Genomic DNA, 20150 nt, shown 5'->3' on the forward strand with positions numbered 1-20150 from the left:
CGTAGTGCCGGTTCAGCGTGGGTTCCCCGTGCAATGCCAGTCCCGGGCAGTCCCGGACCTGGTGCAGTGCCGGTGCCATCCGTGTTCCGTGCGGTGCCGGTGCTAGTCCCCGCGCAGTGCCGGTGCCGTTCCCGCGCAGTGCCGGTGCCGAGCGGGTCCCGCAGGGCCGCTGCAGGTCGGTGCCGCCCCCGGCTCCTGCGCCCGCCCCCGGCCCGCCCGCCCGGGCTGGCCGGGGCCGGGGCCGGGGCCGGGGCCGGTGCGGCGGACGCGGCGATGGGGCTGGCGGGGCCGCCCCGCTCCTGCCTCCTGCTGGCGGCCGCGCTGCTGCCGCTGCTGCCGCCCGGGGCCGCCCCGGGCCCCGCCGCGCCGCCCGCGCTGACCGACGCCGAGATCGAAGCGTTTCTGCGGGGGTTCCTCGGTCCCGGGGAGCGCGGCGACGGCGACGGCGACGGGGAGGGCACCGACCTGCGCTTCGGCACCGACCTGGGCATCGGCATCGGCACCGGCACCGGCACCGGCACCGGCACCGGTGAGGGAACGGCACCGGCACCGGCACCGGCGGTCGGGGCTGCCTCGGCACCGGGCACCGCCGGGGTCCCGCGGGGGACGGGGGGAGCGGCGGGGCTGGGGCGGGGGTTGGCGAGGGGGCGCAGCGGGAAGTGGGGCAGGGCTGGGGGGCGGCAGCGGGAGGTGGGGACCCCCCCAGGCCGGCCCTGGCCGCCCCTCACCCTGCCGCGGGGCGGCTGCCCACTCCCCAGGCTCCCCTGGGCGGCTGACGGAGCCTGAGAAACCCAAGAAGGGGAAGAAGGAAAAACCTCCCAAACCCACCAAGAAGCCCAAGGAGAGACCCCGGGGCTCTAAGAAGGACAAAGACCGGGACCAGGACCGGGACCGGGACAGGGGCAAGAACAAGGACAGGGGCAAGGACAAGGACAAGCCCCCCAAGAAGCCCAAGGACAAGCCCCCCAAAGGCTCCGAAAAAAACCCAAAAGGCTCCAAAAAGCCCAAAGAGAAGCCACCCAAGGCCACCAAAAAACCCTCCAGCAAAAAGCCAGAGCCACCGACCACCCCCCCGGAGCCCCCCACCACCCCGCAGCCCTCACGGGGCAAGGATGACACAGGGACACCCTGGTTCCCAGAGCAGCCTTCACCCTACGAGGAGGAGGAGGATGGAGGTGGCCGAGGTGAGCCTTTGGGGGCCCAATCTCACCACCAGCCGGGTTGGGGGGGACTTGCCACACCACGGTGTCACCCTGTGTCTGGCTCAGCTCCCCAGTGGCACCCCGTGGGGGTCCCGGCTGGGGTCACCCCCTCCGCCCCCACCAGCCTTCCTCCCCAATGGGATTTTCTTTCGTCTGGGGCTGCTGGGGGCTGCGGGGCTCCGCCAGCCCCTCGCTCTGTGTCCCTGTCCCCAGGGGAGTTGGAGGAGCCACCAAGGGAGCCCTGGGAGCTGGGCCGGGAGGACTATCGCCCTGAGCCCGAGCCTGGTGAGTGCCCTGTCCCCGGGGCCACCTCCCTGTGCCCCAATGCCACCTCCCTGCACCCTGGGGCCACCCCCTGCACCCCTTCCCCATGTGCCCCCTCCCCGCAGAGGTGCCCGAGGAGCCGGAGCCACCGACGCTGGACTACAATGAGCAGCTGGAGCGGGAGGACTACGAGGACTGTACGGTGCCAGGGGGCAGGCGAGGGGGACCACTGGGGTCCACCGGCCTGGAGGAAGGGAGGGAGGGAGGGGCTGTCATCCCCCCCCCCCGCCTCACACCCCCAAAGTCAGTGCCACCCCCTCGTTCTGTCCCTAGTTGAGTACATCCGGCGGCAGCAGAAACCCCGCAAGCCCCCAAGCAGGAAGAAACCCGAGAGAGTCTGGCCCCAGCCCGAGGAGCCACGTAAGTGGGGTGACAGTGGGAAAATGGGGGGGCTGGCAGCACTCATGGTGGGGGGGACAGTCCCCAGCCTTGGGGACCCAGGGGGAGCATCATTTTGGGGCAGCCTGGAGCTGGGACGGGCATGGAGACTGCATGAGGGCTGCAGGGGACCCTATAGGGGTGTGGGGACCCCAGAAGGGCATGGGGATCCCATGGGGATATAGAGGGATCCTATGGGGACCCCATAGGGACATAGGGGTCCTACAGAAGCACAGGGGACCCCATAAGGACATGGGGGTACCATAGGGGCATGCTGACTCCATGGGGCCATAGGGGACCCTGCAGAGACATGGGGTTCCCGTAGGGGCATGGGTGACCCTCAGGGGCACAGTAGAGGTGTGGGGATCCTATGGGGGCATGGGAAATCCCATAGGGACACAGGGATCCCACAAGAGCATGGGGGACCCCATAGGGACATGGGGGTACCCTGAGTCCATCCCCAGCACGGCCCCTTTCACCCTCCCCAGTGAAGCCGGAGGAGCCACCCCCACAGCCACCCCCGCTGCCCATCCCAGTGACCGAAGGGGACTATGAAGAGGGCTTCGAGCGACCCGACTACGATGACTGTGAGTGACAAGCCAGGGTGGGGGGGCAAGGCACCCCAGACCCCCCCTCCCTGGGGAGCCCTGCCTGGCCCCACGGGTAGCCATCTCCCCCCGCCGGACCCAGCTGGGCTCCGACTGGTGGCACCCACCCCTGCCCTCCCCCAGCCCTAAAGGGGTGTCCCAGCCCCCCCTCCCCTTTTGCACCCCGCAGTGGCGTACGGCCTGCCCCCCCCACCGAAGCCCAGGAAAAACCCGGACAAAGGGGACGAGATGGAGACGGATGAGGAGAAACTCAAACCCTGTGAGAGATGGGCAGGGGCTGGGTGCTGGGATGGGTGGCATGTCCCTGGGGCAGGTGGTTGGCATGTCCCCAGGGTGGGTGGGTGGCATGTCCCCGTGGTGGTTGGCATGTCCCCAGGGGCGGGTGGTACATCCCCAACAGCCACTCTCCCACCCCAGGGAAGCCCAAGAAAGGCAGCAGCAGCAAGGAGGAGGAGGAGGACCCTTGGGCAGAGGAGAAGGGCCGGGACCGCAAAGGTGGGTGCCAGCCCCCCCCCGTCCATCCCCTCGCACCCGACCCCCTGGGCTTCCCCCCCACACACTGTGCCCCTTTTCCAGGAAAACCCAAAAAAACAGGGGGGAAGAAGTGGGAGCCAGATGAGGATGAATGGACCCCTCCGGAGGAGAAGACAAGTGAGTGTCCCTCTTCCCGGGGGGGGGGAGCGGGCACCCCACTGGGTACGGGGATGCCCATCACCTTCCCCGCCCCCTCTCCACTGTCCCCAGGATGCCCCCCCATCGGCCTGGAGTCCCACCGCATCGAGGACGACCAGATCCTGGCCTCCTCCATGCTGCGCCATGGGCTGGGCGCCCAGCGCGGTCGCCTCAATATGCAGGTGAGGGTCGCCCAGCCCGCACCCACCCCCTGCACTGGCAGACCCCCCCACCCACATCCCCCTCTCTGTCCCCACCCCAGGCAGGCACCAATGAGGATGATTTCTTTGACGGGGCTTGGTGTGCCGAGGACGACAGCCGGGCACACTGGATCGAGGTGGACACCCGCCGCACCACCAAGTTCACCGGCGTCATCACCCAGGGCCGTGACTCCCAGATCCAGTATGGGGCCAGGGATGAGCGGGAGGGGACGGATCCAGGGAGATGGGGTGGGAGAGAGGCTTGGGGACACCCCCTTCCAACCTGTCCCCTTCCTCCTGCAGCGAGGACTTTGTCACCAGCTTCTATGTGGGCTTCAGCAACGACAGCCAGAACTGGGTGATGTACACCAACGGCTACGAGGAGATGGTACGGGACACCAAAATGGGCTGGTTGGGGGCTGGGGACAGGGACAATAGGGACCCTCTCCCACCCCTCGGCTACATCTCACCTCCCTCGGCAGATGTTTTATGGCAACGTGGACAAGGACACGCCGGTGCTGACCGAGTTCCCCGAGCCCATGGTGGCCCGTTACATCCGCATCTACCCCCAGACATGGAACGGCAGCCTCTGCCTGCGCCTCGAGGTCCTGGGCTGCCCTCTCTCCAGTAAGAGCCCCCCTCAAAGCAGCAGCTGGGGAGGGTTATAGGGGGAGTTATGGGGGGACTTACGGCTCCCTGGCCCCCCACCACTGTGTTTTCATCCCCTCTGCAGCTGTCAGCAGCTACTACACCCAACAGAACGAGGTGACCTCCACCGACAACCTGGACTTCCGCCACCATACCTACAAGGACATGAGGCAGGTGAGTACCTCTGTGGTGGTGGGCACCTCCGAGGGGGGTGGGATGAGCCCCCTGAGCGCTGCCCCACATTGCCCACCCCCCCTGTGCCCACAGCTGATGAAGGTGGTGAACGAGGAGTGTCCCACCATCACCCGCATCTACAACATCGGCAAGAGCTCGCGGGGGCTGAAGATCTACGCCATGGAGATCTCCGACAACCCGGGCGAGCACGAGACAGGTGAGGAATGGAAGGTGGGGGGGGGACCTGGCCACAAGCCCCTGGTGGAGGCAGGGGTATGGGTAGCATGCTGACCCTGCCCGTAACCTGCCCGCAGGCGAGCCCGAGTTCAGGTACACGGCGGGGCTGCACGGGAACGAGGTGCTGGGCCGGGAGCTGCTGCTCCTGCTGATGCAGTTCCTGTGCAAGGAGTACCAGGACGGCAATCCCCGGGTGCGAAGCCTGGTGACCGAAACCCGCATCCACCTCGTGCCCTCCCTCAACCCCGATGGCTATGAACTGGCCCGAGAGGCGGTAAGGGGACGGCAAGGCAGGGGATGGGATGGCGGGGCGGTGGGATGCAGCCCCCAGGCTCACCGCTGCCCCGGGCTGCCCGCAGGGCTCTGAGCTGGGCAACTGGGCACTGGGCCACTGGACGGAGGAGGGCTACGACCTCTTTGAGAACTTCCCTGACTTGGCTTCGGCACTGTGGGCGGCCGAGGAGAGGAAGCTGGTGCCCCACAAGTTCCCCAACCACCATATCCCCATCCCGGAGCACTACCTGACTGAGGATGCCACGGTGAGCCATGGCACAGGGCACAGCAGCGGGGCAGTGATGGGGAGGTGATGTCTCATGCCATCGTGCCCGCCTTGGCAGGTGGCAGTGGAGACGCGGGCCATCATGGCGTGGATGGACAAGAACCCCTTCGTGCTGGGAGCCAACCTGCAGGGTGGGGAGAAGCTGGTGTCCTACCCCTTCGACACGGCCCGGCCTGTCAGTGAGACACCGGCGGCTGCCGCTCGCCCACCGGATGACTATGAGGACGATGACCCTGAACTGCAGGAGACGCCCGACCACGCCATCTTCCGCTGGCTTGCCATCTCCTACGCCTCAGCCCACCTCACCATGACCGAGACCTTCCGCGGGGGCTGCCACACACAGGACATGACCAATGCCATGGGCATCGTGCAAGGGGCCAAGTGGCACCCGCGGACTGGCAGTAAGTGGGTGCCACACCGTATGGCGTTGGCTTACTCTCACCCCATGCTCTCTCCACGTGAAAGTGTGAGCAAGCGGCTGGGTGGGCACGTGGCTGTTTGTCTTGCAGGCCTGAATGACTTCAGCTACCTGCACACCAACTGCCTGGAGCTTTCCATCTACCTGGGCTGCGACAAGTTCCCCCACGAGAGCGAGCTGCAGCAGGAGTGGGAGAACAACAAGGAGTCGCTGCTCACCTTCATGGAGCAGGTAGGTGCTGGGATGTGCCGGGCAGGGAGCCAGCAGCTGCCCTGCCTGCCCCACACAGCTTCTCTCATTCCCTTTCCCTGCGTAGGTCCATCGGGGCATCAAGGGCTTGGTGACGGACCAGCAGGGAGAACCCATCGCCAACGCCACCATCGTCGTGGGGGGCATCAACCACAACATCAAGACAGGTAGGGCACAGGGTTGGGTGCCAGGCAGGGTGCCGGCAGCACCGCGCTACCTCATTCACACCCCACTGCCTCCCCTCACTGTCTGCAGCCAGCAGCGGGGACTATTGGCGCATCCTGAACCCGGGCGAGTACCGTGTCTTGGCTCGGGCTGAGGGCTACAACCCCAGTGTCAAGACCTGCAGCGTCTTCTATGACATTGGGGCCACCCAGTGCAACTTCGTCCTGTCGCGCTCCAACTGGAAACGCATCCGGGAGATCATGGCCATGAACGGGAACCGACCCATCCGCCGCATTGTGCCTGGCCGCCCCATGACACCCCGTGAACGCATGCGCCTGCGTATGCGCCTCCGGCACCGCATGCGGCTCCGGCAGCAGATGAGGCTGCGACGTCTCAATGCCACCACAACTGCCAGCAGCCCCACAGCCCCGCCACCCACCACAGCCCTGCCCTTCCCCTTCAGCAGTACTGCTTATGCGCCCTGGAGCCAAGAGCCACCCACAGCTGGCACCTGGGAAATGGAGACCGAAACAGAGGTGGTCACCGAGCTGGTGACGGAGACAGAGGCCTGGGAGCTGGGCACAGGGACAGCGCAGCCCTTCACTACGGCCGAGACCTACACCGTGAACTTTGGTGACTAGGAGATGCTTGTCCCCTCGCTCCTGCCTCAAGCCAAGGCCGGACGCTCGCAGCCAGTTTGGTTCCGCCTGCCACAGGCTCCAGCATCCGCTTCTAAAGGCTTCCTCGAGCCCCAGGCAGCCCGCTCCGGGTGGGCTCCAGCTCCTCACCTGCACTGCTTCCTAGGACTGCAGGGCATGCCATGCCGATGCTCGCCCCAAAGGCTGGGCGGCTGCAGCGCCTCCCCCTTGCCAGGCTCCAGAGCCAGGCAGGAAAGGACATGCTGCCCCATCCCTCGGGGCTGGGCGGTGCCAGCCCTTGCTTGGCAAGGGAGGGGGTGAAGCAGGACCCAGCCCTCACCCCATCCCCATCTCCTGGCACAGCAGGGTTGGCAGGGGTGGTCCTGCTCTCCAGGGCAGGGCCCACAAGGAGGTAGGTGCAGCCCCTGTCCCCTCCACACAGTTTTTTATTACACAAATAAATCAAGTTATATTGGTATGAGCATCTCTTCTCTCCCACGCCCCGGCAGTTCCACACCAGCCCTCCCAGGAGGACAAATGGGAATGACACAAAGGCGATGGGTGCCAGGACCCTCTGAGGGGCCAGGGGTTTATCAAGTCCGTGCCCTGCCTGCTCAGTCAGTGCCCAACCTCCATGTCCCCATCATCATCCTCGGTCCCAAAGCCGGAGAAGCTGATGGGCTGGCAGCTGAGGTTGCGCAGGTTGACGAGGCAGGCGGTCTGTGTGGTGCTAAAGGTGGGCACCGTCACCAGCAGCACCTGCTGTCCGTGCTCCCCTGCAAAGACAGGCGGGCGTAAGGTGGACGAGCGCCCAGTCAGCACCCTGGCACGAGGTCCCAGCCCCGAGCGAGGATCAGGGGGTGCTGCAGGCTGCAGGACTCACCTTTGAGCAGCTTGGACTGGAAGCGTGGAGCGTTGCCACAGAAGTAGACATGAGGGCAGTCGGTGAGGATGAAAGGGTCCGATTTGTAAAAGGGGTAGCAGCCTGGGAGGGATGGAAATTAGGAGAGGAACCTGCACCTGCGCCCCTTCAGAGGGGAAACACCCCCCAGCCTCAGTGGCCACCCAGCCCTTGCCTTACCCAGGGTGTCCGGGGCTGTGGGGCTGATGTGTCCTGCCAGCAGCGTCCACTCCAGGATCTCCAGGTAATCGTCCATGCTGCTGTATTTGAAGATATCACTGACGTTCTGCCCTGACGTCCCCAAAAACCTACAACATTTTGGGGGAAGGAAGGAGAGATTCGGATAGCTGTACTTGCCGTGACATGCCCCGCGATCCCATGCTGCCAGCAGTTGTCACAGAGCTGGTGGCACACCAGGCTTTTTTACCTAATGCCGTCCACATCAGCCTGGTAGGGGTTGGTGACCAGCTGGAGCGTGGAGTAGGCGCTGGCAAGGGGCAGCATGCAGTGATGCAGCGGCTGCTGGGGCAGTGTATAGTTGGTGGGGTCAAACTCACCGGGCATCACGTCCACAGGCACGGAGGTCTGTGGGCAGAGCAGGGATTACCAGGGACAGCCAAACCACCTTCCTTCAAAGGGGCTCAGAGCAAAGCTGGCCTGCTGCCGGCTCTGCCTTGCTCCCCCATTTGGCTCCTGCCACTTTCCTGCAGGAAGCCCCGCTTGGCTTCACTGCAGAGACCAGATGCCAGGAGAGGGATCTGAAGCTGGGCTATGCACTGCCTCCCCTTCTTGCTGCGTTCCTGTACGGCACCATATGCGGTGCTCAAAAGGAAGCTGGGGGCTGGGGAAGGGGTGTTTGCCACCCTGCACCCCCGGGCTGCTGGCAGAGCATTGCTTCCCTGCCTCGGGAGCCAGGCTCCCTCCCCCAGAAGGTACCCAATCCCCCAGCCAACCCTATCCTGCTCCAAGCACTCACGCAAAGCTGCAGCAGGATCTCATCCAGCATCTTCACAGCCTCCACACTTGCAGCCTGGGTCTTCTTGGTCAAGTACTTGGCCTGGGTCAGCGGGGAGACAGTGAGGGAACAACCCCATGTACCCTCTGATTCCTCCCTCCCCACCTCCATGGGACTCCCCGTGCCAATCCAGGCCCCGGAAAGCACAGTCAATGCTGAAGACCCCTTCCCCACCGTACCTTGTTGATAGTGTCCCGGCTCTGCGTGTTCTGGCTCAGCAGGTTCCCCGCCAGGATGACGCGGGAGATCTGTGCAGCGCAGCTCTGCTCGCCCTCTGCGCCCAGCTGCCCCGTCACCACGTCCACCAGCAGCTGCGTGCTCAGCAGGGAGTCGCCGCTCCCACTGCCCAGCCCCAGCCCCGACACCAGCAGGACAAACCTAGGCAGAGCAGCTCGGGCAGCATGCTGTGCTCCCTGCCTGTACCAATCCCTGCCTGCACGGCGACACCAGGGCTGCCCACACCAAGGGGCTTCAGACAGCCAGGTGTGGGGGGGGATGAGCCCCTGTCCATGATCTCACTTGGCACGAGGCGCCTACTCCGATGGGCACATGGGGCAAACGGTCCCCAGGGCTTGGCGATACAGCAGGGGACACGGTGCCAGTCCCGCTCCTGTTGCTGCAGAGACTCACCGGTCTGAGCTGGGGCCATTCCAGGGCAGCGGCCGGGGCAGGTCAGCAAAGCAGTGATCCTCCACCAGGAACTTGCCGTCATCCTGCTCAGAGCCGTACACAGCAAAGATGGTCCCTATGGCAGAGAGCAGGCAGTCAGCCCCTGGCCAGGGCCCGCGAGGTGGCTCCCACTGAGAAGCCATCGTTCCCTACCTGTCACCAGCCTCTGCACCTCGACGGCTCCTTCCAGCTTGATCCGCTGCAGCTCATCCTCCAGGATCAGCTCGTCGGAGGGGTGGATGTACTTGGGCAGGGGTGGCTGAGGCACCAGGTTGTGCTGGGGTGGGACAGGGCAGGCTGTGACGGCCTCAGCAAGGCCAAGCTGCCCCAAAGGGCCTTTCCCCCTCCTGCCAAACCCCGCTCGTGGAAACCAGAATGTGGGCACGTGACTCACAAGAGCCGCCGGCATGGCCCCCCACCGCCGGCCCAGCCAACGCCTCCGCTGCCGCTTTGAAGGCAGCACTTTGGAGGCCCCAGCAGCTCTGGGCGCTGCTCGCCAGCTGCACGCCACCCGGACGAGCTGGTTTCACTTAACGCTTCCCTGCAGCGCCCCGGCGAAGCAAACACGAGCGCAGCTCCTCGGCCAAGGAGGAAGTGGCTCAGCCAGGCAGTGGGAGACGGCGCTCTGGCTCGCCTTGGGAAATGTGTTTGCAATCACCGCCCGGGCAAGCGCTCCACTCCCTTTGAACCCTGCCTGGCAGGCACAGTGCTAACCTCATGCCGTGACGAGCAGGCTCCAAACTTCCCAATGTGCTCCCTGAGAGCTGGCTGGGAGCAGATGGGCCCCCGGCACTGCATGGGGATGGTGGAGCTTCCCTGGATGCCCCCCTCATCCTCCTCCCCTGCAGCAGGAAAAGGGGGTTTGCTCTGCCAACCCCACTAGATCCAAACCCTCGAAAGGCAGGAATTAGCAACACTAAGCAGGCGCATACATGATACACACTGGCACAAAAGGGTGGTACCAAGAGTGGCAGCATCTAAGGATGGGGTAGGCACAGAGAAGATTATACATCGGCTCCCCGGGTCAAAGCCCTGGCAGTTCCCACTTGCTCAGCCACAGCGAGCACGAGGGAAACAATGGGAAGCCGGCTGAGGTCCCCATGTGTGTTGGCATGTCCCCAGAGCTGTGTGGAGGAGGTGGGGGGGCCCACAGGAGGGAACGTTCCTGCTGTTACCTCTTCGCTGATCTCCTGCAGGATGGAGGGCTGCAGCTGCATCGCCTTGAAGAGCGTCCCCACCACACAGCACTTCTCGCCCGCCCGCAGCTCGCAGAGCTTCCTCAGTGCCACGCCGTTCCCTGCGGAGAGAAACAGGGCTCAGGCGGCCTCGGGGATGGCTGCGAGGGCAGGCAAGGCTCGAGGCTGGCCGGGACCAGCTGAAAGGGCCTGAACATCGAGGCCAGCAAGAGGTGGTGGGGGAACATTGCAAAGCCTCTCACTTTTCCTCAAGGCACGGAGCCGAATCCACATGTGTAGGCCAGACAGGGCCAAGGGAGCATACCAGAGAGCCAGCACTGCCTGCAGGCATTTCCTCTGCGTTAAGGCGGGGAAAAGCTGGGTCATGTTGGGGTCTGGGGGGCCCACAGCTCCCAGCCACCACCCAGGACAGTGTGCAGAGCTCCCGCTGGGCCCACAGGTCCAGCTCTGCCCGGGAAGGGAGGGCGCACGGGTCCAGGATTGTCCCGCCTGGGGACAGAGCTGGTACTCTTGTGCTTGGGCATGAGGGGCTGGTGTTCCTGCTCCCCATCCAGGAGACGACCCAAACATCCCACTCAGATTTGACAGGCAGCAGAGATCATTCACCACCCCCAAGTCTGACCTCTGCTTCTGCCAGGGCCAGATCCTCTGCCCGGGATCCCTGCTGGAAGCCAGAATCCCCATTGCAACCAGGCGTTTGGGAAGATCCTGGCATGAAGACAGACTGCTGGGGAGCGGCAGGGTTTCCTCTGCCTGAAAGGCACAGACAGGTCCCAGGGCGATACGGACTGGGGGAACCAACATGTGCCTCAGGAGGTGCAAAGAGCATTGCAGCCCCAGCTTTTCATCACCTTTGTGGCTGGGGAGCATTTTCAGACAGCAAAAAATTCATCTCCCTCACCACAAGCTGAGCCCAAGACTTCTCACCTCACCCACGAGGACCCAGAGATGCTTCAGCCCCATCCTTTACATAGGACTTTTATTCCTCCCTGTTTAAATCAACCTGTGAAGCCCATCCATCCTGATCCTCAAGCCCTGGAGGGAGGAGGACTGGCTGCCGGGCTGGGCTAGTTCTGCAAGAGCTGCTGGACTCCTCTCCCAGAACGCCACTGCCAAAGCCCGCTGCCATGCCGGCTCTTCTGTCAGGTCATCCTTTCTGGCTGCGGGCGGGTGGGTGACAGTTTTCCCCCTCCAAACTCTCCCTTTGCTAATCACGCGCCTGGTGAACGTGACTCCTGTCCGGTGGAAAGCACCCCGCTGCTATCACAGGCACCCCAGGCTCAGCGGAGCTGGAAACATGGGTTCATCAGTCCCAGGAATGCAAACACTCAGAGTCAGAAAAAACAATCCAGTTTTCGTTTCTTATTCTTGGCTCTAACCCCCCAAATGTGTGTGTTTAGGGGGAGGGGGGCTGCGCTTTCCAGATTTTGCCTGCAGGCGCTTCTTGCTGTGAGGCAAACCCCAGAAATCTCGTCCCATCACATGACTCCGGGAAATGGAGCTTTACAAAACCACTGGTTCCTGTCACCCTCGGCAAAATCCAGGGTTACGGCACAGGGCGGCCAGCCAAGGAACAACATCCGCTGTGGAACCAGCACAGCCCGGTGCGGGCTTTGCTTCCCCTCGGCTCCGCACAGCCCACGGGGCCGGATGGAGAAAGAAAAAAAAGCAGCCAGCCCGAAAACCTCCATAGAAGGGCAAAGCCGAAAGCCTGGCTGGCCTGAGAGGGTGAAATTCGATAACAGGCTTTTACCACGTTCAGGGAACCATGCCGCGCCAAGGCCTGCCAGAAAGCTCAGCCACCACGCTCTGGCAGCGGCGAGGCGGTTGCTTCATCCAGCGCTGCCGTTACGCCTTCGGATGGAAACTCTCTAGCGCAAGGATCCCACCCGCTAACCGCTAACGCGGCCCCACCAGGCAAGGAAGCGGCCCCCCCTCCGGTGCAAGCGGCGCCTCTCCCGCCCCCCACACCCCGCTTCCTGGCCGGGGCGCCCGCCAGCCCCTCAACCCGACAGACCTCGTGCTTTAGCTCATGCTCCCAACAGCGAGTGGAAGCTTTGACCTGGCCTGGCGAGAAAAAAAAAATTTTGCCCACGCAGCTGATGTTTAAAGGTGATTTTAGAAATGTTGAAGGGATGCTCCCAGCTGGGTCAGATACCGTCTGGCAGAGAAAACATCCCCCAGAAAACACCCATGGCTTATTCAACACCTTAATGTGTGCGTAAGTTTAGGAACCGATGGCCAGCACGCTCCAAAAAATCACCAAAGAGCTTCCAGCAGGCTCTGCGTCGGCCGCACAGCTTTGCCTTCCTTCCCCGAAGAGGGGGCTTATTCCCCAAACCGACTCACCCCACTTCTGTCGCGCCCGCTCCTCCAGGATGGGACGCATCTCGATGAGGCGGGCAGCATAGATGTGAGCATACTGGCGGCTGAAGCTGCGCTCGCCCAGCCGGAAGGGCTGGGAGCAGTCGGCGTATGCCAAAACCGGCACCCTGGTGAAGGTGGAGGCCTCGGCGGAGGGGGGGGCCAGCAAACCCTGCGCTGTGGGGGTCGCCTGCTCTGAAAACATGGTGGGCGCCAGGCTGGAGCAGCAGACACAGGAGGATTTTAATGGCAGGACTGGAAAGCAAACGGGCAAATTAAGGATCCCAGCAAATTAAGGCCGGCACATGGCACAACCCCAAGCCTGGCATACCCTCGGCTGTCACCGTCACCCTGAAATGCCGTGAAGCCCGCCCTGGAGGTGGCCCCCACCCCCAAACTGACCCCCTCGCCCCCCAAAACACAAACCAGGTCTAGGTCTAACCCCCCCAAACACTGCACCCCCCCCAGCACCCCCCTCCTTTCTCTCCCCTCCAACACCAGGGGACCCCCAAACTCATCCTGGTGCCGGGAAAACCCCAGGACCGCCCACCCCCCATCACACCCTACCAGCAGGACACCCTAGCCCCACCCCAAAATACACCCTGGACACTGGACCACCCCGGGACCCCCCCCAACACCCCCTGGCACCAAGACCCCTCTGCAGCCCCCCGGACACCCCCTAAACACCCCCCCTTGCACAAAGCTCCCCTCCCGGGCACCAGGGCACCCCTCCCTCCCCCAAGACACCTTCTAGCACCGCGATCCCCCCGAGAACACCACACCACCCCCAAAATCACCCCGGCCCAAGACCCGCCCCAGGCAGCACGACCCTATAGGGACCCCCCAGCCCCCCGGGGCACCAGGACCCCCCCCAACCAGGGTCCCCCCAGGACCCATCACAAAGGCCAAAGGGTCCCCCCGGGAGCCCCCTCGGGCCAGGGCCCCTCAGACACCACCCCCCCGCCAGGGACCCCCAAAAGGCAACAGCCCCCCCGGGACCCAGCAGGAGGGTCCCTCAGGGCCCCCCCGCTCCCCCCCCAGGCCGCAGGTCACGTACGGGGTCAGAGGTCGGGAGGGGGGGGCTGCCAGCCCGGCACCACGGACCCGCCATGGGGGGGGGGGGTGGGGGAGGGGGTGGGAAAAGGCGCGAACGCCGTAAAGCCCGGAAGTCGCGTGGCCGCCGGGCGGAAGTGGCGTCAAGGCGGCGGGTTGCCGTGGCAACCGCTGGTGGCGGAGGCGCGAGGCCGTTACCGTGGAAGCCGGGGGGGTGGGGGAGCGGGGACTCCGGGCCCGAACCCCGGGACCTCAGGGAGTCCTGGAGGGGATGGGGGGGGACACCGCGACGGACCCCCAGGACCCCACGGAGCCCGTGGCGGGGGACAGGGGACACCGGACCCGAGCCCTGCGGGGGGGGACCGGGACACTGGGCCCGAGCCCCGGGACCCCACAGGGCCCGGGAGGGGACGGGGCGGGGGGAGCACCGGGACGGAGCCCAGGAGGGTCCGGCCCCACACCCACGTCCCGTCCCACACTTTGGAGGGGCTCGTGGGTGGCTGAGTGTTGGGGGCCACCGGCAGCACTCCCGCTCCCGCGCCCTGGGGGTCCCGCGGGTGGGTTTTTTGGGGGGGTCCCGGGGTTCAGGCCAGGCTCCCCACCCCCTCCCCGGTCCCGTCTCCCCTTCCTGCCGCGGGGGCGGAGGTGTGAGGGAGGAAGGGGTTTGGCGAGCTGGTGTCGCTCCATTTTAAGGGTTTTTTGGGGTTTCGGTGGCGCTGAGTGGCGCAGCCGTCCCCGCAGCCCGCTCGGCGGGCTATAAAAGCCGTCGGGGTGGGTCACACGCTGGCTGTTGTCACCTGCTGTCACCCGCTGTCACCCTCTCGAGTGGGCTCACCATGGCTGCCGCCTTCCTCTTGGTGCTGGTGGCAGTGGGAGGTAACGGGGGTCCCTCTGGCCTCGAGTCCTGGAGGAGGAGGGGGTGGGGGGACGGGCACCCCAGGGTGGAGGGGAGGAGGAGGCATGGGGACCCGGGGATGGGGGGACAGGAGGACGGGCGGACAAGCAGGCAGGATGGCAGGGTCGGGGGCTGAGCAGGGTCAAGCACCCGGAGCTGGTGGGGACGGGGTCTGGGCACCCCTGGGGCACAAAGGGACCTTGGTGATGGGCACGCACTCCCGCGGCCCTGCTCACTGTCCCTGTACCCACTCAGCGGTGCAGGCCACGGTCCCCGAGCCCTGCCAGGGTGGCCCCGTGTCCTGGTGCCAGGATGTGGCCACCGCCACCCGGTGCCACAGGGAGCAGGACTGCCGCGACCTCTGGGACAGCCTGGACCTGGTAAGCACCAGCCCTGCTGCCCCACGGCCTTGACACCAGCCGTGGGGCAGCCCCCCGCTTGTGTTGGGGCCATGCTGTGGGGGACCCAGCCCAGACCTGAGGGTCTGCTTTGTGTCCCCCACCCCGCAGTGGACCGTGGCCGGAGGGGATGTGGCCGAATGGACCGCGACAGTGCCCGGCAAGGGGAAGAAGTGCAGCCTGTGCACCAAAATCCTGGAGCAGATCAAGGCGATGGCGGGTGACAACCCCGATGAGGTGAGGGGGCAGCCGGGGTGGGGGAGCTTGGGGGAGCAGAATGGGGGGCCGTCGCCCCACACAGGGCCCCGCTGATGCCGCCGGGGCTGGTCCTGGCAGGCAGCGGTGGAGGCGGCGCTGGGCAAGGCCTGCCGGGCCCTGGGGAAACGCCTGGGCCGCCTTTGCAAGCGGCTGGTGAGGAAGTACTGGGAGCAGATCAGCGAGGCGCTGCAGAATGGCGACGAGCCCCAGGACACCTGCGTCGCCATCGGCTTCTGCAAGTCCTGAGCCTGGTCAGCACCTGCGTCCCGTGTCCGTCCCTCATCTTCCGTCCCTTGACCTCCGTCCCGCACCCACACCCCGTAACCTGCACCTCACACCCCATGCCTGTCCTGGGTGTGGGAGGGCACTTGGGGGTCCTGTGTCTCCAGGAGAGAACCTGCCTGCACCTCTGTAGGGTGGGGGTGAGACAGGGGACCCCAAAATGCATCCCGGAGGAGGCGGGGGGAAGGTTGGAGGAGCCACTTTTGCTGGCACCTGAGTTGGGGTGACAGGGGGACGGTGGCCCCCAACTCACCGCTCCTTCCTTGCCTCCACAGGGCTCAGCCCCGCAGCTGGCCCTGAGTGCCACCCCCCGAACCCTGAACCCCCTCCCAGCCCCACCTGCCACCCCGGCCCCCCGGATCTCCCTCCCTGTGCAATAAAGCATCTTGCCCTGGGCCACCGCATCTCCTGGGGACAGTGGCCCTGCCACGCCTTGTGCTGGGGGTCCCCTGGGAGCCCATCCTTTGCGGGGGGGGTGGGCTGTCCCTTGTGTTGGGGACATGCCAGCTTCAAGGGGACACCAGGAGCTGTGCAAGGGTGCAAAGCCCAGGCTGAGCAGAGTCACCTCCCTCCCTGGGGACGGTATGGACAGACGAGATCCCCTCGTTTGGTGGTTTATTTGTCCAGAGTGAGCGGCGGGGGGCAGGGGACCCGCTGTCCCCTCAGTCCTCCTTCTCGTCCCCGTGGGTGATGATGTAGCACAGGGACTTGTAGTCGATGTTCCCCGAGACATCGATGGGCGTCACTGCGAACATCTGCTCCACCTGCGTGGGGACACACACCCGGGGGGCTGGGACGGGTCCCTGTGGGGTGCCATGCAGGGACAGGGACCTCGGAGGACACACACGGACCTTGGGGATTGGGTCCAGGATCTTGGGGTCAGGGATCATGGGAGACACATGGCAATCTTGGGGACAGGATCCCTGTGGGGCATGTGGGATTGCAGGGATGGGGCCGGGCACACAGGGAACCTTGGGGACAGGGTCTTTGGGGGGGACAGAGGGATCTGGGGCAGTGGGCTGTGTCCCCCTCCCCACGTCTCCCCATGGGCAGGCAGAGCTGGACGTCCTGGATACCCGCTTCCCCCAAGGGTCCTGTTTCCCCTCTTGTGCAGGGACACATGAGGGGACAGGGTGGGCAGAGGCCAGAGCAGGGGACCAGGACAGTGACGGTGACAGCCAGGGGAGCTGCCTCACCTCCTCCGGGGAGAACTTATCTGCCTGGGTCAGGAGAAGCTGCTTAAACCTGTGGAAAGAGGGAGCGGCTGAGCCCGGGGCCAGCTCCTGTCCTCATCCCAGGGGATGCAGGATCCGGCCGGGTGCCCCAAGGGTCCCTGCCGCCCCCCACTCACTCGTCCTTGTTCACGGTACCAGTGCCGGCGGGGTCAAAGACCTTGAAGGCGTTGAGGATGGACTCCTCGGGGTCGGTGCCTGGGGGTGGGGGGGGTGTTAGGTGGAGTTTGGGGCCGACCCCTGGGGATGTCGGGGGACATTGGGGGACGTCGGGGGACATCCGGGGCCACTCACCATTCAGCTTCTCCCCAAAGAGTGTCAGGAAGACGGTGAAGTTAATGGGCCCCTTCCCCTCCTTCAGCATCTTCTCCAGCTCCTCGTCGCTCACATTTGTCTTCCCTGGTGGGGTGGGGAACACGATGACGAGGCCACGTGGCACTGGGCACGGGGGACAGCCTGGCCCCGGGAGGGGAGAGGTGCCACTGGCGATGCCAGCTGGAGCACTGGGACATGTCCCTTGGAGGATAAAGGGAGTGGTTCCCTCCCCACACACTGGGTGGCCCTGGCTGTCAGTGCCCTGGGCTTTGCACCGTCACTGTCCCCTCGCTTGGCACCGTCCCTTCCCCGTGCCTGGCACCACATCTGTTCCCACCCTTGGCACTGTCACTGCCCCGTGCCTGGCATCACCGTTGCTGTCCCCAACTTGGCATTGTCACCGTCCCACACACGGTATCGCCAACTGTCCCAACGCTTGGCCTTGTCGCTGTCCCCAACTTGGCATTGTCACCGTCCCACACACGGTATCGCCAACTGTCCCAACGCTTGGCATTGTCGCTGTCCCCAAACCGGCATCGTCACTGTCCCCCGCTTGGCACTGCCACTGTCCACAGTCTGGCATCACCATTGCCTCCCCACTTGGCCCTGTCACTGTCCCACACTTGGCACTATCACTGTCCCCCCTCGCTGGCACTGTCACCATCCCGGTCCCGGTCCCAGTCCCCATCCCCACGCAGCACCCGCTGACCCAGCTGCCAGTAGGTCTCCTTCAGATCCGCCTTGGTGATGATCCCGTCCCGGTTCTGGTCGATGCAGCTGAAGGCCTGGAGCAGAGCAGGCGAGGGGGGGGGATCAGGAGGGGCCCAGCCCCCGGCCTCCCCACCCTGGCCCCCCCCGCCCGCTACCTCCTTGAACTCCTGGACCTGCGACTGCTCGAACACGGAGAAGACATTGGAGGAGCCGCGCTGCGCCCGCCGGGCTGCTGCCCCGCCACGCCTGCCTGCCCGCCTGCTGGCCTGCGGGAGCCAACCGGGGTGGCAGGGGAAGGCTTGGTTCAGCCTCAGCCAATCAGAGCACAGGGAATCCCCTTCGTTTGGGCCCGGCCAATCGGAGCGCAGGGAATCCCTTTTGTTTGGGCTTGGCCAATGAGAGTGCAGGGAATCCCTTTTGTTTGCCCCCAACCAATTGGAGCACAGGGAATCCCTTTTTTTTTTGGCCCCAGCCAATCAGAGTGCAGGGAGCCCCCCCCTTTTATTTTGGTCACAGCCAATTGGAGCGCAGGGATTCCCTTTTGTTTGGCTTTGGCCAGTCAGAGCGCAAGGAATCTATTTTGGCCACGGCCAATGAGCACAGGAAACCCTTGGCCGCAGCCAGTCAGAACACAGGGAATCCTGCTGGCTGCAGCCAATCAGAGCAGAAGGGATCCCCTTCCCCTCCTCCAATGAGGTGGGGGGATCCCGGTGCTGCCACCTGTAGGTCTGGGGGCTTCAGGGGCGGCACCGCTGGGGTGGCCCCATCCCTGGGGGTGACCCAGACCCCAGGGCTGCCCCGCACCCCCCGCAGTGTCCCCAGCCCCCCAGGGTGACCCTGCCCTTTGGGTTGGCCGCAGAACCCCCCGGTGACCCCAGACCCCCAGGGTGGCCCCACACCCTGTGGTGACCCCAGACCCCCAGAGTGGCCCTGGACGCCCAAGGGTGGCCCCAGGACCCTGGGAGACCCCAACACCCTGAGCTGTCCCTAGATCCCGGGGTGCCCCCGTGTTCCAGGGTGGCCCCAGACCCCCTGGGGTGGCCCAGACCCATGTGGTGGCCCCAGACACCCAAGGGTGTCCCCAGACCCCCAACATGGCCCATCCCATGGGGTGGCCCCACAGCCCCGGGGTGAGTCCAACAGGCTGAGTGGGTCTCAGACCCTGGGGTGCTCCCAGACCCCCAAAGGGGGCCCAACTCCCTGGGGTGCCCCCAGACCCTCAGAGGGACCCCAACACCCTGCCCCAGACCCTCTGGGGGACCCAAAACCCTGGGGTGCCCCAGGAGGACACCAACTCCCTGGGGTGCTCCCACAGACCCAGAGGGACCCCAACACCCTGGGGTTCCCCCAGTCCCCCCTGCAGTATCCCCACACCCCAGGGTGCCCCCCTCCCCAGTGCCCACGGGGGTTCCCCAGCCGCACTCACCATCCCTGCCACAGCCCTGGGCCAGGGGTCCCCGGGTTGCCCCGGCTTTTATTCCCCCCCTTATCACCCCGAGCTAAATCGGGCGGCGGATGCAGGTGGGTGGACAAGCCAAACTTGGTGCTGGCACCGGGCGCTGACACCGCCGGGCTGTGCCGGACACAAGCCAGGCCAGGTCCCCCGCCTGTCACTGGAGGGGGGGCCACGCTATTTTTGGCTGCTTGGGAAGGTGGCCGAGCCGTGGCATCCTGGAGCATGAAACAGCCCTGGGCGAGGGGTCACCCATGTGCCCCCCTGTTTGGCGTGGGCTGGGACCTGCTGGATTTGGGGGTCCTGCTGCTGGCAGGAGCGGGATTTAGCCCTCAGCGGGGGTCTGTTCCCTCTTTTGGGGGGGGTCAGTGCTGGGGGGGGAGGCTGGGGTGCCCCCAGGCTCTGCCTCCCACCCTGTCCCCGTTGCGGGGACAAGGCTGGAGGGGATCCCCAAAAATCGGTGCCCCGCAGCATCTGGCACAGCTCTGGTCCACCCCGGTTGGTCTCTGCACCCCCGGGGCTCACCGGTGGGGGCTGGCCTGGCCCCCTCCGACCACCCCTGACCCCCAAGTATCCCCCAACCGGTCCCTTCTCTCTTGGCCAATCCCCCCAAGGGGGTCCCACCCCCAGCAAAGGGGCTGGGGGAGCGTGCAGAAGCCCCACTCCCTGCAGCTGGGGGAGGATGCAGGGGGCTGGGGAGACACAGGAACACCCTCGGCTGCCCCACATGTGTGGGGCAGCCCCATGGTGGGGGGTCTGCCTGCGAGCATGGGGGAGACGAGGAGCACTCAAGTGGCCCCGGAGGAGAAGTCCACGCAAACCCCGTTTATTGGGGAGCCAGGAGCCACCTCTGCCGGCGGCAAATCCCTTCCCGCGTCCGTCTCTGCTCCTCGCAGAGCTCCGAGTGGGACCACTGTCCTCCCCCCTCCCCCCCAC

The 20150-nt window shown here is 65.4% G+C and overlaps 4 protein-coding genes across 11 annotated transcripts; 2 read left to right on the forward strand and 2 right to left on the reverse strand.

The window, feature by feature from the left end:
• Nucleotides 1-18: 18 nt before the first annotated feature.
• On the forward strand, nucleotides 19-6950 carry AEBP1 (AE binding protein 1). Of its 3 annotated transcripts, XM_069801263.1 has the most exons (21): nucleotides 19-529; nucleotides 759-1184; nucleotides 1416-1487; nucleotides 1592-1663; nucleotides 1800-1886; nucleotides 2393-2491; nucleotides 2682-2771; nucleotides 2930-3007; nucleotides 3089-3163; nucleotides 3257-3366; nucleotides 3447-3586; nucleotides 3688-3772; nucleotides 3867-4011; nucleotides 4118-4206; nucleotides 4300-4423; nucleotides 4521-4717; nucleotides 4803-4982; nucleotides 5061-5403; nucleotides 5512-5651; nucleotides 5737-5836; nucleotides 5925-6950. In XM_069801263.1, the coding sequence occupies exons 1-21, from the start codon at nucleotides 34-36 to the stop codon at nucleotides 6473-6475; spliced, it is 3699 nt and encodes a 1232-aa protein (XP_069657364.1). In that variant the 5' UTR covers nucleotides 19-33; the 3' UTR covers nucleotides 6476-6950. The 3 variants fall into 3 exon arrangements, with proteins under 3 accessions (XP_069657364.1, XP_069657366.1, XP_069657365.1); XM_069801265.1 differs by lacking the exon at nucleotides 2682-2771; XM_069801264.1 differs by lacking the exon at nucleotides 1416-1487.
• Nucleotides 6951-7029: 79 nt separating this feature from the next.
• On the reverse strand, nucleotides 7030-13796 carry POLD2 (DNA polymerase delta 2, accessory subunit). Of its 3 annotated transcripts, XM_069801267.1 has the most exons (11): nucleotides 13675-13796; nucleotides 12603-12872; nucleotides 10233-10354; nucleotides 9211-9334; nucleotides 9019-9133; nucleotides 8568-8766; nucleotides 8350-8430; nucleotides 7801-7958; nucleotides 7554-7681; nucleotides 7356-7457; nucleotides 7030-7248 (listed from the first exon to the last, which is right to left on the reverse strand). In XM_069801267.1, exons 2-11 carry the CDS (start codon nucleotides 12820-12822, stop codon nucleotides 7091-7093), a joined length of 1407 nt encoding a protein of 468 aa, XP_069657368.1. In that variant the 5' UTR covers nucleotides 12823-12872; nucleotides 13675-13796; the 3' UTR covers nucleotides 7030-7090. The 3 variants fall into 3 exon arrangements, with proteins under 3 accessions (XP_069657368.1, XP_069657367.1, XP_069657369.1); XM_069801266.1 differs by lacking the exons at nucleotides 12603-12872; nucleotides 13675-13796 and adding an exon at nucleotides 10496-10634; XM_069801268.1 differs by lacking the exons at nucleotides 10233-10354; nucleotides 12603-12872; nucleotides 13675-13796 and adding an exon at nucleotides 9772-10087.
• A 36-nt stretch (nucleotides 13797-13832) lies between these two features.
• GNLY (granulysin) lies at nucleotides 13833-15923 on the forward strand. 3 transcript variants are annotated; one of them, XM_069801288.1, is made up of 5 exons: nucleotides 13833-13884; nucleotides 14364-14546; nucleotides 14821-14945; nucleotides 15075-15200; nucleotides 15300-15923. In XM_069801288.1, the coding sequence occupies exons 2-5, from the start codon at nucleotides 14507-14509 to the stop codon at nucleotides 15465-15467; spliced, it is 459 nt and encodes a 152-aa protein (XP_069657389.1). In that variant the 5' UTR covers nucleotides 13833-13884; nucleotides 14364-14506; the 3' UTR covers nucleotides 15468-15923. The 3 variants fall into 3 exon arrangements, with proteins under 3 accessions (XP_069657389.1, XP_069657390.1, XP_069657391.1); XM_069801289.1 differs by having other exon boundaries at nucleotides 13844-13884; nucleotides 14412-14546; XM_069801290.1 differs by lacking the exon at nucleotides 13833-13884 and having other exon boundaries at nucleotides 13961-14546; nucleotides 15300-15472; nucleotides 15779-15923.
• A 180-nt stretch (nucleotides 15924-16103) lies between these two features.
• Nucleotides 16104-19210, reverse strand: MYL7 (myosin light chain 7). 2 transcript variants are annotated; one of them, XM_069801286.1, is made up of 7 exons: nucleotides 19188-19210; nucleotides 17917-18027; nucleotides 17760-17835; nucleotides 17030-17134; nucleotides 16855-16933; nucleotides 16700-16748; nucleotides 16104-16267 (listed from the first exon to the last, which is right to left on the reverse strand). In XM_069801286.1, the coding sequence occupies exons 1-7, from the start codon at nucleotides 19188-19190 to the stop codon at nucleotides 16166-16168; spliced, it is 525 nt and encodes a 174-aa protein (XP_069657387.1). In that variant the 5' UTR covers nucleotides 19191-19210; the 3' UTR covers nucleotides 16104-16165. The 2 variants fall into 2 exon arrangements, with proteins under 2 accessions (XP_069657387.1, XP_069657388.1); XM_069801287.1 differs by having other exon boundaries at nucleotides 17935-18027; nucleotides 19188-19205.
• Nucleotides 19211-20150: the final 940 nt, after the last annotated feature.

The sequence above is a fragment of the Haliaeetus albicilla genome, chromosome 13, assembly GCF_947461875.1.
Source record: "Haliaeetus albicilla chromosome 13, bHalAlb1.1, whole genome shotgun sequence".
Taxonomy (NCBI): Eukaryota; Metazoa; Chordata; class Aves; order Accipitriformes; family Accipitridae; genus Haliaeetus; species Haliaeetus albicilla.

Excerpts from the sequence above, each read along its gene's own strand:
- AEBP1 (XM_069801263.1), top strand. The coding sequence starts at position 34 with ATGCCAGTCCCGGGCAGTCCCGGACCTGGTGCAGTGCCGGTGCCATCC. Across the intron at positions 2,492-2,681 it reads GCGACCCGACTACGATGACT|TGGCGTACGGCCTGCCCCCC; the intron begins GTGAGTGACAAG and ends TGCACCCCGCAG. Across the intron at positions 5,404-5,511 it reads GTGGCACCCGCGGACTGGCA|GCCTGAATGACTTCAGCTAC; the intron begins GTAAGTGGGTGC and ends TTTGTCTTGCAG.
- POLD2 (XM_069801267.1), bottom strand. The coding sequence starts at position 12,822 with ATGTTTTCAGAGCAGGCGACCCCCACAGCGCAGGGTTTGCTGGCCCCC. Across the intron at positions 10,355-12,602 it reads GCGGGCGCGACAGAAGTGGG|GGAACGGCGTGGCACTGAGG; the intron begins GTGAGTCGGTTT and ends TTCTCTCCGCAG. Across the intron at positions 7,249-7,355 it reads CCAGTCCAAGCTGCTCAAAG|GGGAGCACGGACAGCAGGTG; the intron begins GTGAGTCCTGCA and ends CTGTCTTTGCAG.
- GNLY (XM_069801288.1), top strand. The coding sequence starts at position 14,507 with ATGGCTGCCGCCTTCCTCTTGGTGCTGGTGGCAGTGGGAG. Across the intron at positions 14,946-15,074 it reads TCTGGGACAGCCTGGACCTG|TGGACCGTGGCCGGAGGGGA; the intron begins GTAAGCACCAGC and ends CCCACCCCGCAG. Across the intron at positions 15,201-15,299 it reads CGGGTGACAACCCCGATGAG|GCAGCGGTGGAGGCGGCGCT; the intron begins GTGAGGGGGCAG and ends TGGTCCTGGCAG.
- MYL7 (XM_069801286.1), bottom strand. Across the intron at positions 17,836-17,916 it reads AGGTCCAGGAGTTCAAGGAG|GCCTTCAGCTGCATCGACCA; the intron begins GTAGCGGGCGGG and ends GCTCTGCTCCAG. Across the intron at positions 17,135-17,759 it reads GGAGACCTACTGGCAGCTGG|GGAAGACAAATGTGAGCGAC; the intron begins GTCAGCGGGTGC and ends CCACCCCACCAG.